We start from the raw sequence: 16,791 nt of genomic DNA on the forward strand, positions 1-16,791 counted from the left end.
TCTCTGTGGATAAGTCTGATGTTATTCTGATGTTCCTCCTTCTGTATGTAAGGAATCTCTTCCCCCTAACTTCCCTTAAGATGGTTTCCTTGGTTTTAAGATTTGGAAGTTTTACTATTACATACTGGAGTCTTGGCCTGTTTTCCTTGATCTTGGAGGGGTCCTCTCTGCCTATAGGATGCGAATGTTTGTTTCATTCCCCAGATTAGGGAAATTCTCCACTACTATTTGCTCAAATACATCTTCTAGTCTGCTCTCTCTCTCCACTCCCTCCAGGATTCCAATTATTCTGACATTGGAATGTTTCATGGTGTCACTTAATTCTCTAATTCTATTTTCATGGATTCTGAGTTGTTTTCCCCTGGCCTCCTCTTTTCCCTTTTTATCTATTATATTGTCTTCCAGGTCGCTTATTCATTCTTCTATCTCAGCTACCCTAGCTGTTAGATTATCTACATTGGATTGGATCTCACTGATAGCATTTTTATGTTCTGCCAGTTCAGCTTTCATTTCTGCCCTTAGAGATTCTATGTTGCTTTTAATTGATTTCTCCATTCTAGCCATTGTCTTCACAATTGCTAGCCTGAATTCTATCTCCGACATCTTGGTTATATCTGCATTCATTTGTAAATCTGCAGCATAAGTCATAATCTCTGAATCTTTTCTATTTTGGGGGCTCCTCCTCCTAGTCATTCTCTTGATGGGTGGTTGAGGGAATGTATAGAGTCCAAATTATTGACCAGAACCCCAGCAAGATGCACCTGTTTTCTTGGGACCTTAGTATTGCTGGCTTCTTGTTTACTCAGCCTGTCTTCTGGGGTAGGGGCCTGCCGCGCTCTCACTCAGGCAACCCTGTTTTGGCAGAGTTGCCCTGCCCCCTTGTGGTGGGGGATGGGCTCCATGGGAATCAGTTTTTGGGGCTTTTGTTCTCTGGTGGCTTCCATGTCTCTTCTGTGAGTCAGAGCAGAAGAGACTTTTTTGAACACTCTGCCTCAGAACAAAGAGACTGCAGTCTGTCCTTCAGTGGGCTCTCCAGGCCACACTGTCTCCATTTCTGTCCATGCTGCTATAACCTGCAGCGGCCTGGGTTGTGGGCCCCTCCGCGGCGCTCCCAGTCCTGCCTCCTGGTCAGGGCACGTCTCTGCCCTTTGTGCTTCTAAAACCGCTGGCTGCCTCCAAATCACATGCACAACACCGCTGCTCCAGTTTTCTATCCCAGGGGCTGCCCTAAAGTCCTTTCCCTACCGCTACCGGTCTGTGAGTCTGTGCCCAGTCCCCAGTGCGCGAGGCTGTCCCTCAGCGGTGGTGTAGGATCCCCATGGCCAGGCACCCTCCCGCTGCCATTTATCCTCTGATCTGCCCACGGAATCACGGTTCCCCGCTTCGTACCTTGAAACCAACCACCTGTGATATTCTGTTTGTATAAATCAAGATCTTCTTACATCTCAGGCTGGTTTTGTGGGTGCTCAGAGTGGTCTGGGGACCAGTTGAAATAGGATCCCCTACTCCTCCGCCATCTTTCCTAGTCCCCTTGGGTTTTCCACATAAAATATCATATCATCTGCAAACAGTGAGAGTTTGACTTCTTCTTTGCCAATTTGGATGCCTTTGATTTCTTTCTGTTGTCTGATTGCTGTGGCTAGGACATCTAATACTATGTTGAAGAGCAGTGGTGATAGGGAACATCCCTGCTGCATTCCTGACCTTAGGGGAAAAGCTCTCAGCTTTTCCCCATTGAGCATGATATTCGCTGTGGGTTTTTCATAGATGGCTTTTATGATATTGAGGTATGTACCCTCTATCCCTATACTCTGAAGAGTTTTGATCAAGAAAGGATGCTGTACTTTGTCAAATGCTTTTTCTGCATCTATTGAGAGGATCATATGGTCATTGTTCTTTCTTTTATTAATGTATTGTAACACATTGATTGATTTGCAGTTGTTAAACCAACCATGCAGCCCAGGGATGAATCCCACTTGGTCGTGGTGAAAGATCCTTTTAATGTGCTGTTGTATCTTATTGGCTACTATTTTGGTGAGAATTTTTGCATCCGTGTTCATCAAGGATATTGGTCTGTAATTTTCCTTTTTGATGGGGTCTTTGTCAGGGGATCAAGGTAATGGTGGCCTCATAAAACGAGTTTGGAAGTTTTCCTTCCATTTCTATTTTTTGGAACAGTTTCAGAAGAATAGGTATTAATTCTTCTTAAATGTTTGGTAGAATTCCCCTGGGAAGCCATCTGGCCCTGGGCTTTTCTTTCTTGGGAGATTTTTGATAACTGCTTCAATTTCCTTAGTGGTTATAGGTCTGTTCGGGTTTTGTATTTCCTCCTGGTTCAGTTTTAGTAGTTGATACGTCTCGAGGAATGCATCCATTTCTTCCAGATTATCTAATTTGCTGCCATACAATTTCTTGTAATATGTTCTTATAATTGTTTGTATTTCTTTGGTGTTGGTTGTGATCTCTCCTCTTTCATTCATGATTTTGTTGATTTGGGTCATTTCTCTTTTCTTTTTGATCAGTCTGGCCAGGGGTTTATCAATCTTGTTAATTCTTTCAAAGAACCAGCTCCTAGTTTCGTTGATCTGTTCTACTGTTGTTTTGGTTTCTAGTTCATTGATTTCTGCTCTGATCTTTATTATTTCTCTTCTCCTGCTGGGTTTAGGCTTTATTTACTGTTTTTTCTCCAGCTCCTTTAGGTGTAGGATTAGGTTGTGTATTTGAGAACTTTCTTGTTTCTTGAGCTTGTATTGCTCTATAGTTTCTTCTTAGGACGGCCTTTGCTGCATCCCAAAGATTTTGAACAGTTGTGTTTTCATTTTCATTTGTTTCCATGAACTTTTTTAATTCTCCTTTATTTTCCTGGTTGACCCATTCATTCTTTAGTAGGATGCTCTTTAGCCTCCATGCATTTGAGTTCTTTCTGACTTTCCTCTTATGGTTGAGTTCCAGTTTCAAAGCATTATGGTCTGAAAATACGCAGGGAATTATCCCAATCTTTTGGTAGCAGTTGAGACCTGATTTGTGACCTAGGATGCAATCTATTCTGGAGAATGTTCCATGGGCACTAGAGAAGAATGTGTGTTCCATTGTTTTAGGATGGAATGTTCTGAATATGTCTGTGAAGTCCATTTGGTCCAGTGTGCCATTTAAAGTCTTTATTTCCTTGTTGATCTTTTCCTTAGATGATCTCTCTATTTCAGTGAGGGGGGTGTTAAAGTCCCCCACTATTATTGTATTGTTGTCCATGTTCCTTTCCTTTGGTTATTAATTGCCTTATAAAATTGGCTGCCCCCATGTTAGGGGCATAGATATTTACAATTGTTAGATCTTCTTGTTGGATAGACCCATTAAGTAGAATATAATGTCCTTCATCATCTTTTATTACAGTCTTTGGTTTAAAATCTAATTTGTCTGATATAAGGATTGCTGCCCTAGCTTTCTTTTGGTGTCCATTAGCATGGTAAATCGTTTTCCATCCCCTCACTTTCAATCTGGGGGTGTCTTTGGGTCTAAAATGAGTCTCTTGCAGACAGCATATCGATGGGTCTTGGTTTTTTTTATCCAATCTGATAGCCTGTGTCTTTTGATTGGGGCATCTCACCCATTTACATTCAGGGTAACTATTGAAAGGTATGAATTTAGTGCCATTGTATTACCTGTAAGGTGACTGTTACTGTATATTGTTTGTGTTCCTTTCTGGTCTATGTCATTTTTAGGCTCTCTCTTTCTGATCTTTGCTGCTTTTAGGCTCTCTCTTTGCTTAGAGGACCCCTTTCAATATTTCTTGGAGGCCCGGTTTCATGTTTGCAAATTCCTTTATTTTTTGTTTGTTCTGGAAGCTTTTTATCTCTCCTTCTATTTTCAATGACAGCCTTGCTAGATACAGTATTCTTGGTTGCATATTTTTCTCAGTTAGTGCTCTGAATATATCATGCCTGTCCATTCTGGCCTGCCAGGTCTCTGTGGATGGGTCTGTGCCAATCTCATGTTTCTACCATTCTAGGTTATAGATCTCTTCTCCCAAGCTGCTTTCAGGATTTTCTCTTTGTCGCTGAGACTCGTAAATTTTACTATTAGATGTCAGGGTTTTGACCTATTTGTATTGCTTTTAAGGGGGGATTGTCTCTGCCTCCTGGATTTTGATGCCTGTTTCCTTTCCCAAATTCGGGAAGTTCTCTGCTGTAATTTGCTCCAATATACCTTCTGGTATATTCTTCTAGGATCCCAATTATTCTAATGTTTTTTCATCTTATGGTATCACTTATCTCTCGAATTCTGTCCTCTTGATCCAGTAGTTGTTTATCTCTCTTCTCAGTTTCTTTATTTTCCATAATTTGGTCTTCTATATCATTAATTCTCTCTTCTGCCTCATTTATCCTAGCAGTTAGAGCCTCCATTTTTGATTGCACCTCATTAATAGCCTTTTTGAATTTGACTTCGTTAGATTTTATTTCTTTTATTTCTCCAGAAAGGGTTTCTCTAATGTTTTCCATGCTTTTTTCAAGCCCAGCTAGTATCTTTTAAAATCATCAATCTGAACTCTAGTTCGGACATCTTACTAATGTCCATATTGATTAGGTCCCTGGAGTCAGTACTGCTTCTTGTCCTTTTTTATGAGGTGATTTTGTCCATCTTGTCATTTTGTCCAGGGGAGAATAGATGAATGAGAGAATAAAATGCTAACAGGGTAAGAGTGTCCCCAGAAAACACTCCCACTAAACAATCAGAAGATATCTGAAACCAGGGCAAAAGAAAGGGAAAGAAAGAAAAAAGAAAATAAAAAGATAAAAACAAACAAACAAAAATGAAAACAGAAACAAAAAATAGAATATGATCAAATGTGATCAGGCTGGTGCATAGATCAGTGCTACACACTAGATTTTGGGTGTATTTTGGTCTGTTAGAAGAAAGTGCCTCCCAAAATTTTAAAGAAAGAAAAACATATATGTACAAAAATAAGGGTTAATATGATGAAGGGATGGAATATGAGTGTAAAGATGAAAATTAAAAAAGACTTTATAAAAGGAGTTGATAAGATAAGAAGTTGTTTGAAAAAAGAAAGAAGAGGATTAAAAAAAAGGGGGGGAGAGAATGTGATCAGGCAGGAGACTAGAAGAAAGCCATACACTAGAGATTTAGGGTGTATTTTGGTCTGTTAGAAGAATCTTTATCCCAAAATTTTAAAGAGAGAAGAACTTATATATATATACCAAAAATAAGGTTAAGTACTATGAAGGGATAGAATATGACTCTAAAAATGAAAAATAAAAAAGATTTTTTTAAAAAGGGATTGATAAGATGTTTGTTGAAAAAGGGAAAAAGAAATTTCAAAAAAAAAAGAAAAAGAACGTTAAAAAAATTAACTTTGAAAGACTAAAGAATCATGTGAAAAAGTCATGAATTCTATGTGCAGTATTCCTCTAGCGCTGGAGTTCTGCCATTCTCATTGATGGGTAAATTTGGTCTTGGTGGGCTGTTCTTGCTGATCTTCTGGGGGAGGGGCCTGTTGCCGTGGTTCCCAAATGTCTTTGCCGGAGGCGGAATTGCCCCACCCTTGCCTGGTCTAGGCTAAGTAATCTGCTCGGGTTTGCTCTCGGGAGCTTTTTTCCCTGCAAGCTTTCCTTATAGCTTTGGAGGATGAGAGTGAAAATGGTGGCCTCCCAATCTCCACCCTGAGGAGCTGAGAACTTGGGGCCCCACTCCTCAGTGAACCCCCTGATAAAAGCAGTCAATCACTCCCATCTCCCCGGTCTCTGGCCGCACTCCGTGCTCACACGGCCTGTGACCGAGCATTTCTATCTCTGGCACACGACCCCATTTGGAGTCTCTAAACCCAGCAGACTCCTGCGGTGCACTTCTGCACCAGTCTTCCCAGGGGAGGAAGGGGAGTCTCCCCGGATCTGCCACTTGTTGGGTCCCTGCTGGAAGAGCAGTGGCCCGACTGTGCCACGGATCATGGTTTATGGCAACCCCGAGCTGAGAGCCCACTCCCTAGCTCCATCTCTGCAGCCAGCTTCCCCGCTCTGATACATGGGAGCTCTGCCACTCTGAGGCACCCCTGGTCTTTCTGTGACCCCAAGGGTCTTGAGACCACACTGTCCCACAAGGGTTCCACACCCCCGCTTAGCCACTGGAGCGACGTCCCTCAGCGCAGCAGACTTCTCAAAGTTCTAATTTTGTGCTCTGCTGCTCTATCCCTTGCCAGTAGCGGCTGACGGAGGCCCCCCTCTCCCACCATCTATCTCCCTGAATATCGCCTCAGATTCACTTCTCCGCACGTCCTACCTTCCAGAAAGCGGTCGCTTTTCTGTTCAGAGAGTTGCTGCTATTCTTTTCTTCGATCTCCTGTTGAGTTTGTAGGTGTTCAGAATGGCTTGATAGCGCTCTAGCTGAATTCCTGAGACCAGATGAAATTTAGTTCTCCTACTCCTCCGCCATCTTGCTCCTCCCTCCCCCTTTCCTGCTCTTAATCACAGGTTTGTAAGCTGTTGGAACAGGAAGGGCCCTTTGGACATACGTAGGTCAATCAATGCCCACACATCAAATGGGATGTGGGGGTCCAGCGATGGCAAATGCCTTGTCCAAAGCTAGTTATCCATAGAGGCAGGGCTACAGCTGTTTTTCCAAAGATCACAGAATAGCTTCCAAGAGGCTTCTTCTTTCAACATATCAGAGAACTGGGTTTGTTTTCCAAGTTGAGTTTTATTTTTTATTTATTTATTTTTTTGTGATGGCAAAGTCCATTTGCACAGTTTATTTTAAAAGAGACAGCTGTAAAGTAGAAATGCAGATGTTTTCCTGTTGTAAAGACAGCAGTTACAAAAGAGAAGGAATAAATATGACACTGGGAAGTATTTTTAAAAATACAGAAAACCCCTGGTATTTGCAAGCAATCCCAAGTTGAGTTTTAATAAGGAATCTATTTTTCTGTGGGAGATAGAATTCCTCAAATTTCTTCTTTTATTCCAGGAAAATATAGTCATCACAGAAAGTATTTTCTCATTTTGCTTTCCCTGAAAAAAATTTGTGTTGTCAAATGGCAAAAGTGGCTTACTAAAAGTGGAGACCATTGTTCACATTTCTCAAGTATATTTCTATTGGCATGTTCACCTTTTCAGTTAGTGAAGCGTATCATCTTCAGAAATACAATCCTAAACTGCTGACACAGTAGGCCTGGTGTTTGTGAGAACAGAAGAGGTTTCCTTTGATGCATCTCTGAGCAGTTTCACACACTTGAGCACCTGGAAATCAAAGTCTCTTAATTCTCTGAACACTGTTTCTGGTAATTTAGAAAAGTCATTGGATGACCAGTTAGTCCTGAGCTTCTTTTTCTTTCTTTTGTTTTTTCTTTCACTTTCTTTCTTTCTCCCTTTCTTTCTCTCTCTCTCTCCCTCCCTCCCTTTCCTCTCTATCTGTTGCCTCTCTATCCCTTCCTTCCTTCCTTCTCTCCTTCCACCCTTTCTTTTTTCCTTCTTTCTTTCCTTTGCTCCCTCCTTCTTTCCTCTCTCTCTTTCTGTTTATTTTTCTTTGCTCTCATCATATCCATTTTCTATTCGCAGTTTTCCATGATTGCTGCCTCCATCAAAACAGACATTTAGATCAATTAATCTGAGGAACATAAAATATCAGATGCCATGAAGCCTATATTCAAGGACTTTTAATGACCTCAAAAGAGCAAATTGCCAGTACAAAGTTTCTACCTGTTGGCCCTGACAGCCTCAGGAGAAGGCTTATATTTTTGTAGAAGCTCTAGCCAGTGTGATAACCTCTAACCAGGCTGGATCAAGATATTTGTAGAAGGAACTAAGTTCATAGTAACTCCTCCTGGTAAGTAACTTTGCTCTTTTTATATCCTGTGGAAATATACTGAGAGATGCTTTTTAGAAAAAACAATGTAGAATCAACTTAGCATTTGGACACAATTTTGCAGCTACTGGTCGCTATATATGAAACAAAACTACTTTGTAAATGGTTTATTTACTTCCCTGCTTGCAAGCAGATTGAAATTCTACTTTTAGAAAATATGTACATAAAGGTATAGATGCAGGCCTGAAATTACAATATTTCTGTGACCTTGTCTGTGATATATTTGTGTAAGTTATTGGTTCAAGATGATATTCATGTAGGTGGCCTTTTAAGTGAGAAACACTTTGATGAAGTACCTGTAGTATTAATAGTGCTCCTTTCTTAATGAATAGTGTTCCTTTCTGTAATAACCCACAAAAACTCTATGATTGCTTCTGATTTCATCTTTAAGAGCAGTGGAAAAAATTTAACTCACAGTAGATGACTATAGAACATCAATAAATAAACACATTATTATTACTCTAGTTTCTTGGTGGGTAGGCTCAATTTAGTCAAAAATTGAGCTATTGCGGCTCTTGTGATATTGCCTAGAGATGGTCCAGTTTAATGGAATTTGTGAGCTCAGTAAACTCTTTCAGTTCCAGAATCCATGAAAAGAAGCTGTCAGCATGGTTTTACATCCTTGTTTTTTCATTTATTGAAGACAGTTTCTATGATGGAAGCTAGAGGTAAAAGGGTACCCAAGACACAGCCCCAACACTCAAAAAGTTTGTAGCCTAGTGGATAAGTATTCTAGATTGTGGCTTGATTGAACCTCATGTATTTTGGCCTGTGGTTGCCAGCCACATAGAATGTCGGATTCATGAGCTCTTTTGCTTTCTCTAATTTATATAATAAATACTTATTGCTTATAAAATCCATATATTTGTTTAGTGGAAAATTTGATAAAGGGCCCCCAAACCATCTGATTAAAGACAATAATACTATTAGCTAATATTTATTGAGAGTCAGATATCATACTGCCTGGTTTCTGTGCCTTATCTCAATTCTTAAGAGTACTATACAGGAAATTTTCTTATTCTAATTTCACTGATGGGGAAACTGAGGCTTAGAGAGTTCAGTTATTTACTTACATTCACATGGCTAGTTACTATGCCAAAGTTTGGGACCAAACAGTTCCTTGTTTGTTCCATAATGCATGGTCTATACCATTATATGCTATTAGAAACATTAAGCCATGCTTTTATTCTGAATATACAGTCCTTTGTAGTCTGACCTTTTAAATAGACTATGTAGTTGAATGTTTAATAGTAATAGCTCATAATTTGTATGACTCCTCATGCAGAAAACAATGCTTCTGCTTCTAATCATGGCACTAACATTGCCTCTCTTCCCCCCAAGACTTCAAGTTAGTCATTTATTTATTATGTTGAATGATATGTTGAATAATCATTTATTAAATTCTCACAATGTGATTCTTAGGGTATTTCTATAAACTGCAAGTCCTTTTGTTACCATTCAATTCAATCTTTCTGTATTGGCATCAAATTTGCTGGAAATATGGAAGCTGGCAGAAGAAAGGGAGCAGTTGTATTACATGCAGGACTCAGCTGCAGAACTTAGAGCTGCCTTTGCACTCCTGCTGGACAGCTGCAGAGAGAGCAAACCAAACAGGATCCTCTGGTGGGCAGCTCAGAATTGTAAGTCCATATCCTGGAACTTGGTAGGGTAATTTCAAGTTCAAAGGAACAGTCTTTCAGGAATAAATGGGATCATCATTAATATTTCACACTCTGTAACAACTCATCTGTTCTAGTATCAGTGAGGACTGAAATCTGGAAAGAACTTATGTTAAAATCAAACCAGATGTCTGCCCTTCAATGTGCAGAAATTTAAAAAAACCTATAAAATATTGAACATTCATCTATTAAATATTAAAATATATTGTCTATTTTTGTTCCTCTGTTAAAGTCACAGAAGTAGTAACTGTAAATTACACTCTAGGAAAAGAACTGATATGACACATGAAAACCTTTTAAGAAAAAAGATTTAGAAGTTTCAGGAACATGGTGAGAAAAGGTAAAATCAGACTCTCCAGTGCATGTGAGTGAGATGGGAAAGACAGACCCACGTTGCCCAGTCTGAGAGTTGTCAGTTCATCCATTCTTGACTACGTTCATATCTAATGTGATTTTGCTTGAGATTTATCTTTGTTTAATGTTAGCAATGTCTATCTATATATATTTATATAAATATTGGAAAAATATGGACACAATTTTAAAAGAAGCACACAGGGAGATTTCTGTAAAAGCTTTTCAGACAGTGTACATGGAATAGCTGGTGGAAGAACAAAGTGTTTGGTCCTGGCACATTGCTCAGGATTACAGGTAAAATATTTTAATTCTTCCCTTAAGGTAGGGAGAGGAGATAGGTGATGCAGGGAGGGCAGGCTAGGTGCTGGTGTTGGCTCAGAATTCTAGGATTTGTTCCCAGTTTAGTCATAAATAGCAGTGGGTTACTTGGAGAGGTAGTTGACTCTGTCCCAGTCCTAGGGGGAGTTGCTGCCTGAGCTAGAATGGAGGAGATTAACAAGGAGCTAACAAGCTAGAGCAACTGAGGGTCTCTACAGGGTGGAGCTGTTAATCCCTTAGGGATTTCTGTGTTGAAACATTTGTAAAGAAATTTGTGTATCTTATTTATTAGATTCCAAAAAGTAACCACAGGAAAAGAATGAACAAAAAATTGATAAACTTGCCATTTTGTCTGAATGTGATTCGTATTAGGTATTGACATATTTAACTGCATAAATGTATCCAGGAATGGCATAAGCTGGGTTTGTTTTTTTCCAAATTCAGACTAGTAAATTTGTTCATTCTTCATTAGCCTAGGGATGAAATTTGGCCTGGATGAGGGAGAACGTCTCACAGGGATGTTTCTCCCCTATACAATCTAGTCAAATGTTTTCAGAGAATCTTCACAAGGCTGGGGAAACATTGGAAAAGTGAAAGGAGTGATATATTTTGGTGTCTTTCTGGTTGTGATCATAGGCATGCATGAATTCATAAATTGAAAAGCAACTTTCTAGTTCCATTTTTTCCCCAACTGACTGCAATATAAATTCTAGCAATCTAATTAAATAATGGTGACACAGATGTAATTCATGAGGTCCTGAAATTTTTTTCATAGGAGAGTGTGGTGTAGAGAAAAATGTGTCCACATTCTGGATCTTTTACTTTCTGTGTAGTCATCCTTCAGCCAATAAATTTTGATTCACTGGTTATTGCTTTCTTAACAGTATAGAAATAATACATGCCCATTAGGGAAAAATTGGAAAAGAGAAAAAATAAAGTATTAAAAATGTATAATGACACTTATTCTGTTAACATTTGCTATATTTCCATCCATCATTCTGTCAAGGTAACAGCCATCTCACGTGGATGTTGTGGAACTAAGTGAAATTAAATATGGAAATATCTACTGCATAGGTTGGGATGTAGAAATTCATTAAAAAAAGTCAGTTCTACAAATTCCAATTATCACTCAGTGGAGTTCTTTTTAAATGCAGAGTACATAAAATTGTATTAATTATGATCTAGTCTACAGGTCACTTAAGAATAATTGGTCAGTATTTGCAGAATACTTTCAATTTCTAAGACTCATTGTTACATGTTTCTAAAAATGAGTAGCAGGTGCCTGGGTGGCTCAGTTTGTTAAGCGACTGCCTTCGGCTCAGGTCATGATCCTGGAGTCCCAGGATCGAGTCCCGCATCGGGCTCCCTGCTCAGCAGGGAGTCTGCTTCTCCCTCTGACCCTCCCCCTTCTCATGTGCTCTCTCTCTCTCTCATGCTCTCTCTCAAATAAATAAATAAAATCTTTTTAAAAAATAAATAAATAAATAAATAAATAAATAAATAAATAAAAATGAGTAGAATGTAGTAAGCATTACCTCATATATTGTTAATCTCAACATAAGTTGATCTCTCCCTTTTCAGTGGAAATGTCTGGATATAAACAAGGGAGATGTTTTATAATTGAATATATAAAATTATACTAATGTACATAAAAAGTCAAGTATTCACTTTTTTAATAAAGCATTTTATTTTTTATTTATTTGAGAGAGAGAGAACATGCATGTGAGAGAGAGAATGTGCACAGGAGCTGGGGGGAGAGGCAGACAGAGAAGGAGAAGCAGACTCCCAGCTGAGCAGTGAGCCCAATGTGGTGGGCTCCATCCAGGATGCTGGGATCATGAACTGAGCCAAAGTCAGATGCTTAACAGACTGAGCCACCCAGTGCCCCTCAAATATTCACTTTTAATAGTTTATATCTTCATTGGCTTATACCTACAAATTAAAAATTATATTATTACAAATATCACTTGAGAAATAGTTTTTTTAACCTTATATTTTATTAAACATTTTGTTCAGATTCTTCACATGCATCTAAAATATATACTTTAGAGCAAATTTCTGAGTCATCTTAGTTAGGGTCTGAGTGTCTGGGGATACTTTTTTGATGATGTCTTTGGATATTTTACTGGAACAGACATTTATCCACTTACAAAATAAAAGCATTTTTTTTCATTTATTCTGTCATTCTGTATATGTACAATGTAAGCATAGAGTATAAAGACTTTTGTCGCAGGTAATATTTACCAAATACATATTAAATGTCCTTATTTATTTATTTTTTTTACTGGTGCTACCTCTAAACTGGCTTTAGTTGAGTTTATTTCAGGTTGATATCATGTCCAAGTGTATTGTTCAATCAAAGTAGAGTATTAGAAGAGTATTTTTTAAAGTGAGAGATTGTCCAAACTGAAACATAAGGGAAATTCTGTTTTATAAGGCATAATTTTGGGAACAAAAGCTTCATCTTATGTTCTGGCATTTCAGTGTGTTAGAATTCTGAATTCTGAATTCAGCGTGTTTGAATTCTGAATGTTTTGCATTTATATCACAGAGTGGTATTTGCAAATATCTTCTCCCATTTTTCATGTCAACTTTGAGGTAAACCTTATGAAACTATCAAGCTCTGGGGCAGAAAAAGAAACAAGCTCTAATGCATGAACTATTTCTCATTTATTTATACTGTCTATTTCCAAAATCTATTTGAGGAGACCTAAAATAAAATATGCAAGGACAGTTAGGCAATGAAACAAAAACAGAATACCAAAAGCATTAAGGAAATGGAAGCAGAAGAGAAAATCCTATAATTATCTAGCATGAAGCATAGGGTAAAATTTTATATTCAAATGTAGGGGGAAAGATGTAGTGGAGTACATACTTTTTATTAACTGAGAAAATGAAGCACACCAAATTTTCAAATATGTTTTTCCCACCTTAAAATGAAAAAGACTTCAATGCATGAATCCTTTAGGAGCAATGTGAAGTGAAAGAGTGAGCATTGCCTTCCACATCCATTTTAGAAAATGGAAGAAATGGTCTTTAACAAACACATTTCATGTTACCACTGCATTATTACTATGGGCACCATGATATTTAATGTCATTCACAGATGATGACCTTCAGAAGACTTGGTCAGGCAGGTGAGTGTCTAGTGATCTAACGTGACAATAGGAGGCTTGGATGTCAAGGCAACCAGCCATTGATTTAATCATTCCACCATGAAGGCCCACTGTAGATGTTTGACGCCAAACTTTGGACATGAGCTGGAACAAAGTCAGTTTGAGGTAGAAATTTCTGAGGAGAGCTCATAATGCTCATAGATTGTGCAGTCGCTGGAAAAAGTGACATTTGCTTTGGACAATACAGGTGAATCTGTTCCATGAATTGACCCCCTATTACTGGGCTTTACTAGCTTCTATTTGATTTTCTTAACCCTGGAAAGGCATTGGATAAGATAAGACAAGTGATTCCCTAATAATTGTGTGAAAGACACATTTTCAGTGATCATAGTTCAGAGAATTCCAGACATAGTAGAGCAAAGAGAGGGGCAAACGAAGGAATGAATCTTGATGCTCGATTGACATAGGTCCAATTGTTATCCCCAAATACTGCATTCTTATTAGTAAAAGAAGGTTTGGTCTCATGAGATTAAAATGTGATGTTGGAGCGCACAATCATCACAAACAAATTGCTAATAATAATGGTAATGATAACTATAATTATAATCCTTCATTTTCATAGCATGTTTAGATGTGGAAATCTTAGGAGAGATTTTGATACAAATCCTTCCAGTAAAGGCCAGCATAGACAACATTGTGCAAACACCATAATAGGATCTGCTCTTGTGTCTGTGTGGACTTGCATGAAGTGCTCATGCACAACATGTGTAATTGTCTTGAAAGCGTTTGGCCCAAGAACAAACTTGGTCATGACAGATAAGTTGTGTGAGTTGACACATTGCCTTTTCTGATGGTAAAAGGGTGTTGCCCCATTTCAAACCTAAAGGGAGAATTGTATCCAGTATGGAAAGTAGTTTGTAGCCAACCGTACAGACAGAACAGAAATTCTCCAGAGGATTCAGCTCTACTTCTAACCACTTTAGTGGAAAGTTACCTTGCTGTCCACTGATATACAAAAACCTTGAATTTAGAGGTATTTGTTTAATGGACTTTTCCCTAACTTGGCACAAATTTTTTTTTGGTATTTTTAAGTTTCGTATGTACTTAAATCTTAATCCTTTATTTTAATTGATATCATGTCTGACGCTAATAAGTTGGGCTTCACACTGGTATTTAGTAGAAAAACAATTAAAATTTTAAATTTTATTTAGAAAATGCCTTGGAATATAGTTAGGGATACAGTTAGTACTTTTAAATGTATTTAGAAATGTCATAAATTTGAAATTCATATTTACATAAGAAATAGTTTTAAGTATTTTTAATAAAAATGAGAAGAATAAAATGGAATTTTGAATCAGTATTAATATGCAGATCTGAAATACCATACTTAATTGAAAATGTCATTGCATTTGGTTAGTTTATGTAGAATTCATACTGCTTCATAGTCAGCAAATATATACCACTCAGGCAATTTACCTGAAAAATTTTTTGATTATGAACATTATAAATGTATTGGGAAAATTTATTTATTTTGTAAAATGGTTTCTGTTTTATAAATTAATGAAATGATTGTGGCCATAAAAAACACTCTTAATAAGTTTTAAAAAGAATGTTGTGGAGCACCTGGGTGGCTCTTCGATTAAGCATCTGGTCATGATCTCAGGGTAGTGGGATTGAGCCTTGAGCTCCATGTTGGGCTCCAGGCTGAGCATGGAGCCTGCTCAGGATTCTTACTCTCCTTCTTGTTCTGCCTCTCCCCCACCACTCTCTCTCTCTCTAAAATAAATAAATGAAATCCTTAATAAACTAGGAATGGTAGGGTGCCTGGGTGACTCAGTCATTAGGCGTCTGCCTTCAGCTCAGGTCATGATCTCAGGGTCCTGGGATTGAGTCCCACATTGGGCTCCCTGCTCAGCAGGAAGTCTGCTTCTTCCTCTCCCACTCCCATTGCTTGTGTTCCGTCTCTCTCTGTGTCTCTCTCCGTCAAATAAATAAAATCTTTTTAAAAAATGGTAAAAAAAAGTGTGTAATATAATTCCATAAAATATAGGCACCGATCATATATAATCAATAATACTATTTAATGCTCAGTTAACTATCACATTAAGAAAGTTATGAAAGTTCAAGATACCTTCTCTTCTGAAAAGAATGAAACTTCAGGGCTCTAGCTAAGTAAAAGTGACAGGAGGTAAGCATAATGTCTTGCCATCCCAATTTTTCCAACTCATGATTTGATTTTCAAGTTCCTTACTATGATGAATCATAAGTATTCCTATGAAAAACCAAACTTTTTAAGATGAAAACTAGATTATTTAATGTACTGACTAGAGGCAAAAATTATGTAAATACCGTGTACTTTGAAAAATAAATCTTGCTTTATATAACATGTTTTTTAAAGTAAAGACAAAATATATGGTTGAGGAAATATACTGTGTCTTACTCTTTTTTTAAAAAGATTTTATTTATTTATTTGACAGATAGAGCCAGAGAGCACAAGTGGAGAGAATGGCAGAGGGAGAGGGAGAAGCAGCCTCCCCAGTTGAGCAGGGAGCCCAAAGCGGGGCTTGATCCCAGGACCCTGGGATCATGACCTGAGCCAAAAGCAGATGCTTAACCATCAGAGCCACCCAGGCGCCCCATACTGTGTCTAACTTTATAATCAGTAAAATACTATTTGCACTATAAGGAAGATGTAAAAACTTAAAACAAGTGCATTATGACCTAATATTTATTTATACCATAAAAAAAAGTCATCATTGCTTGCTTACTCATTTAGTATAAAATCAGGAGCTTTGGTGCACAAGCAAAAATTCTGAAGAATTTTTTTTCCTTTCTTCTCAAAGGAGAAATCTATTTTTTTCTTAGGAAATGGCCCATGAAATTATTATTCTAACTCCAAACAACTGGAAAGAGAAAATTAGTAAACAATTTGTGTTTCAGTTGGAACACAAATTGGAAAGAATTCTACTATTTATAATTTGAATCATCAGTTAATAATAATGTATAACCAAGGAATATTCCAGCCTTCAAGTGACATGACCTTGAAAACCATGATGTTTCATTATATAATTTGACATTATGTTTGCAAAAAACCCAGATTATAACTGTTAACATGACACCATTAGGTGATATAACTTTATTCAGCAGGTGAAATGAAAGAAAATTGAGGGGTACTACAAGTTCAGCAGGCTTGTAGGGCAGATTCAGATTTGGGGAGAGATAATAAGGGTCAAATATAGTGTCTTCTTTGTCAAGGTATCTTCAAATGAAATTCCAATATAAAATGTATTTTAGTGAACATTTCCTGAAGCAAAACAAAATTCTGACCACAGCATTACTTGATTGGGTTACTATATGAAAATTTCTGAAAATAATCAAAAAAATTTTTAGATAGAAGTTTTGGAAATATGGCCATTTTTTTCTAAATTTCAGGTATTGTAAATAATTTGGAGGTG

The 16,791-nt window shown here is 37.8% G+C and overlaps 1 gene segment (V, D, J or C); it reads left to right on the forward strand.

Annotated features, from left to right (window-relative positions):
- Positions 1-16,791, forward strand: part of LOC114202228 (T cell receptor gamma constant 2-like) — a 49,892-nt gene that overhangs the window by 23,961 nt on the left and 9,140 nt on the right. The window contains 1 exon segment of the C gene segment in view: positions 10,147-10,196. Within this exon segment, the coding sequence occupies positions 10,147-10,196 (50 nt within the window).

Source organism: Eumetopias jubatus, unplaced genomic scaffold, assembly GCF_037043125.1.
Source record: "Eumetopias jubatus isolate StellerSeaLion01/CBP00866 unplaced genomic scaffold, mEumJub1_p1.0 scaffold_14, whole genome shotgun sequence".
Lineage (NCBI taxonomy): Eukaryota > Metazoa > Chordata > Mammalia > Carnivora > Otariidae > Eumetopias > Eumetopias jubatus.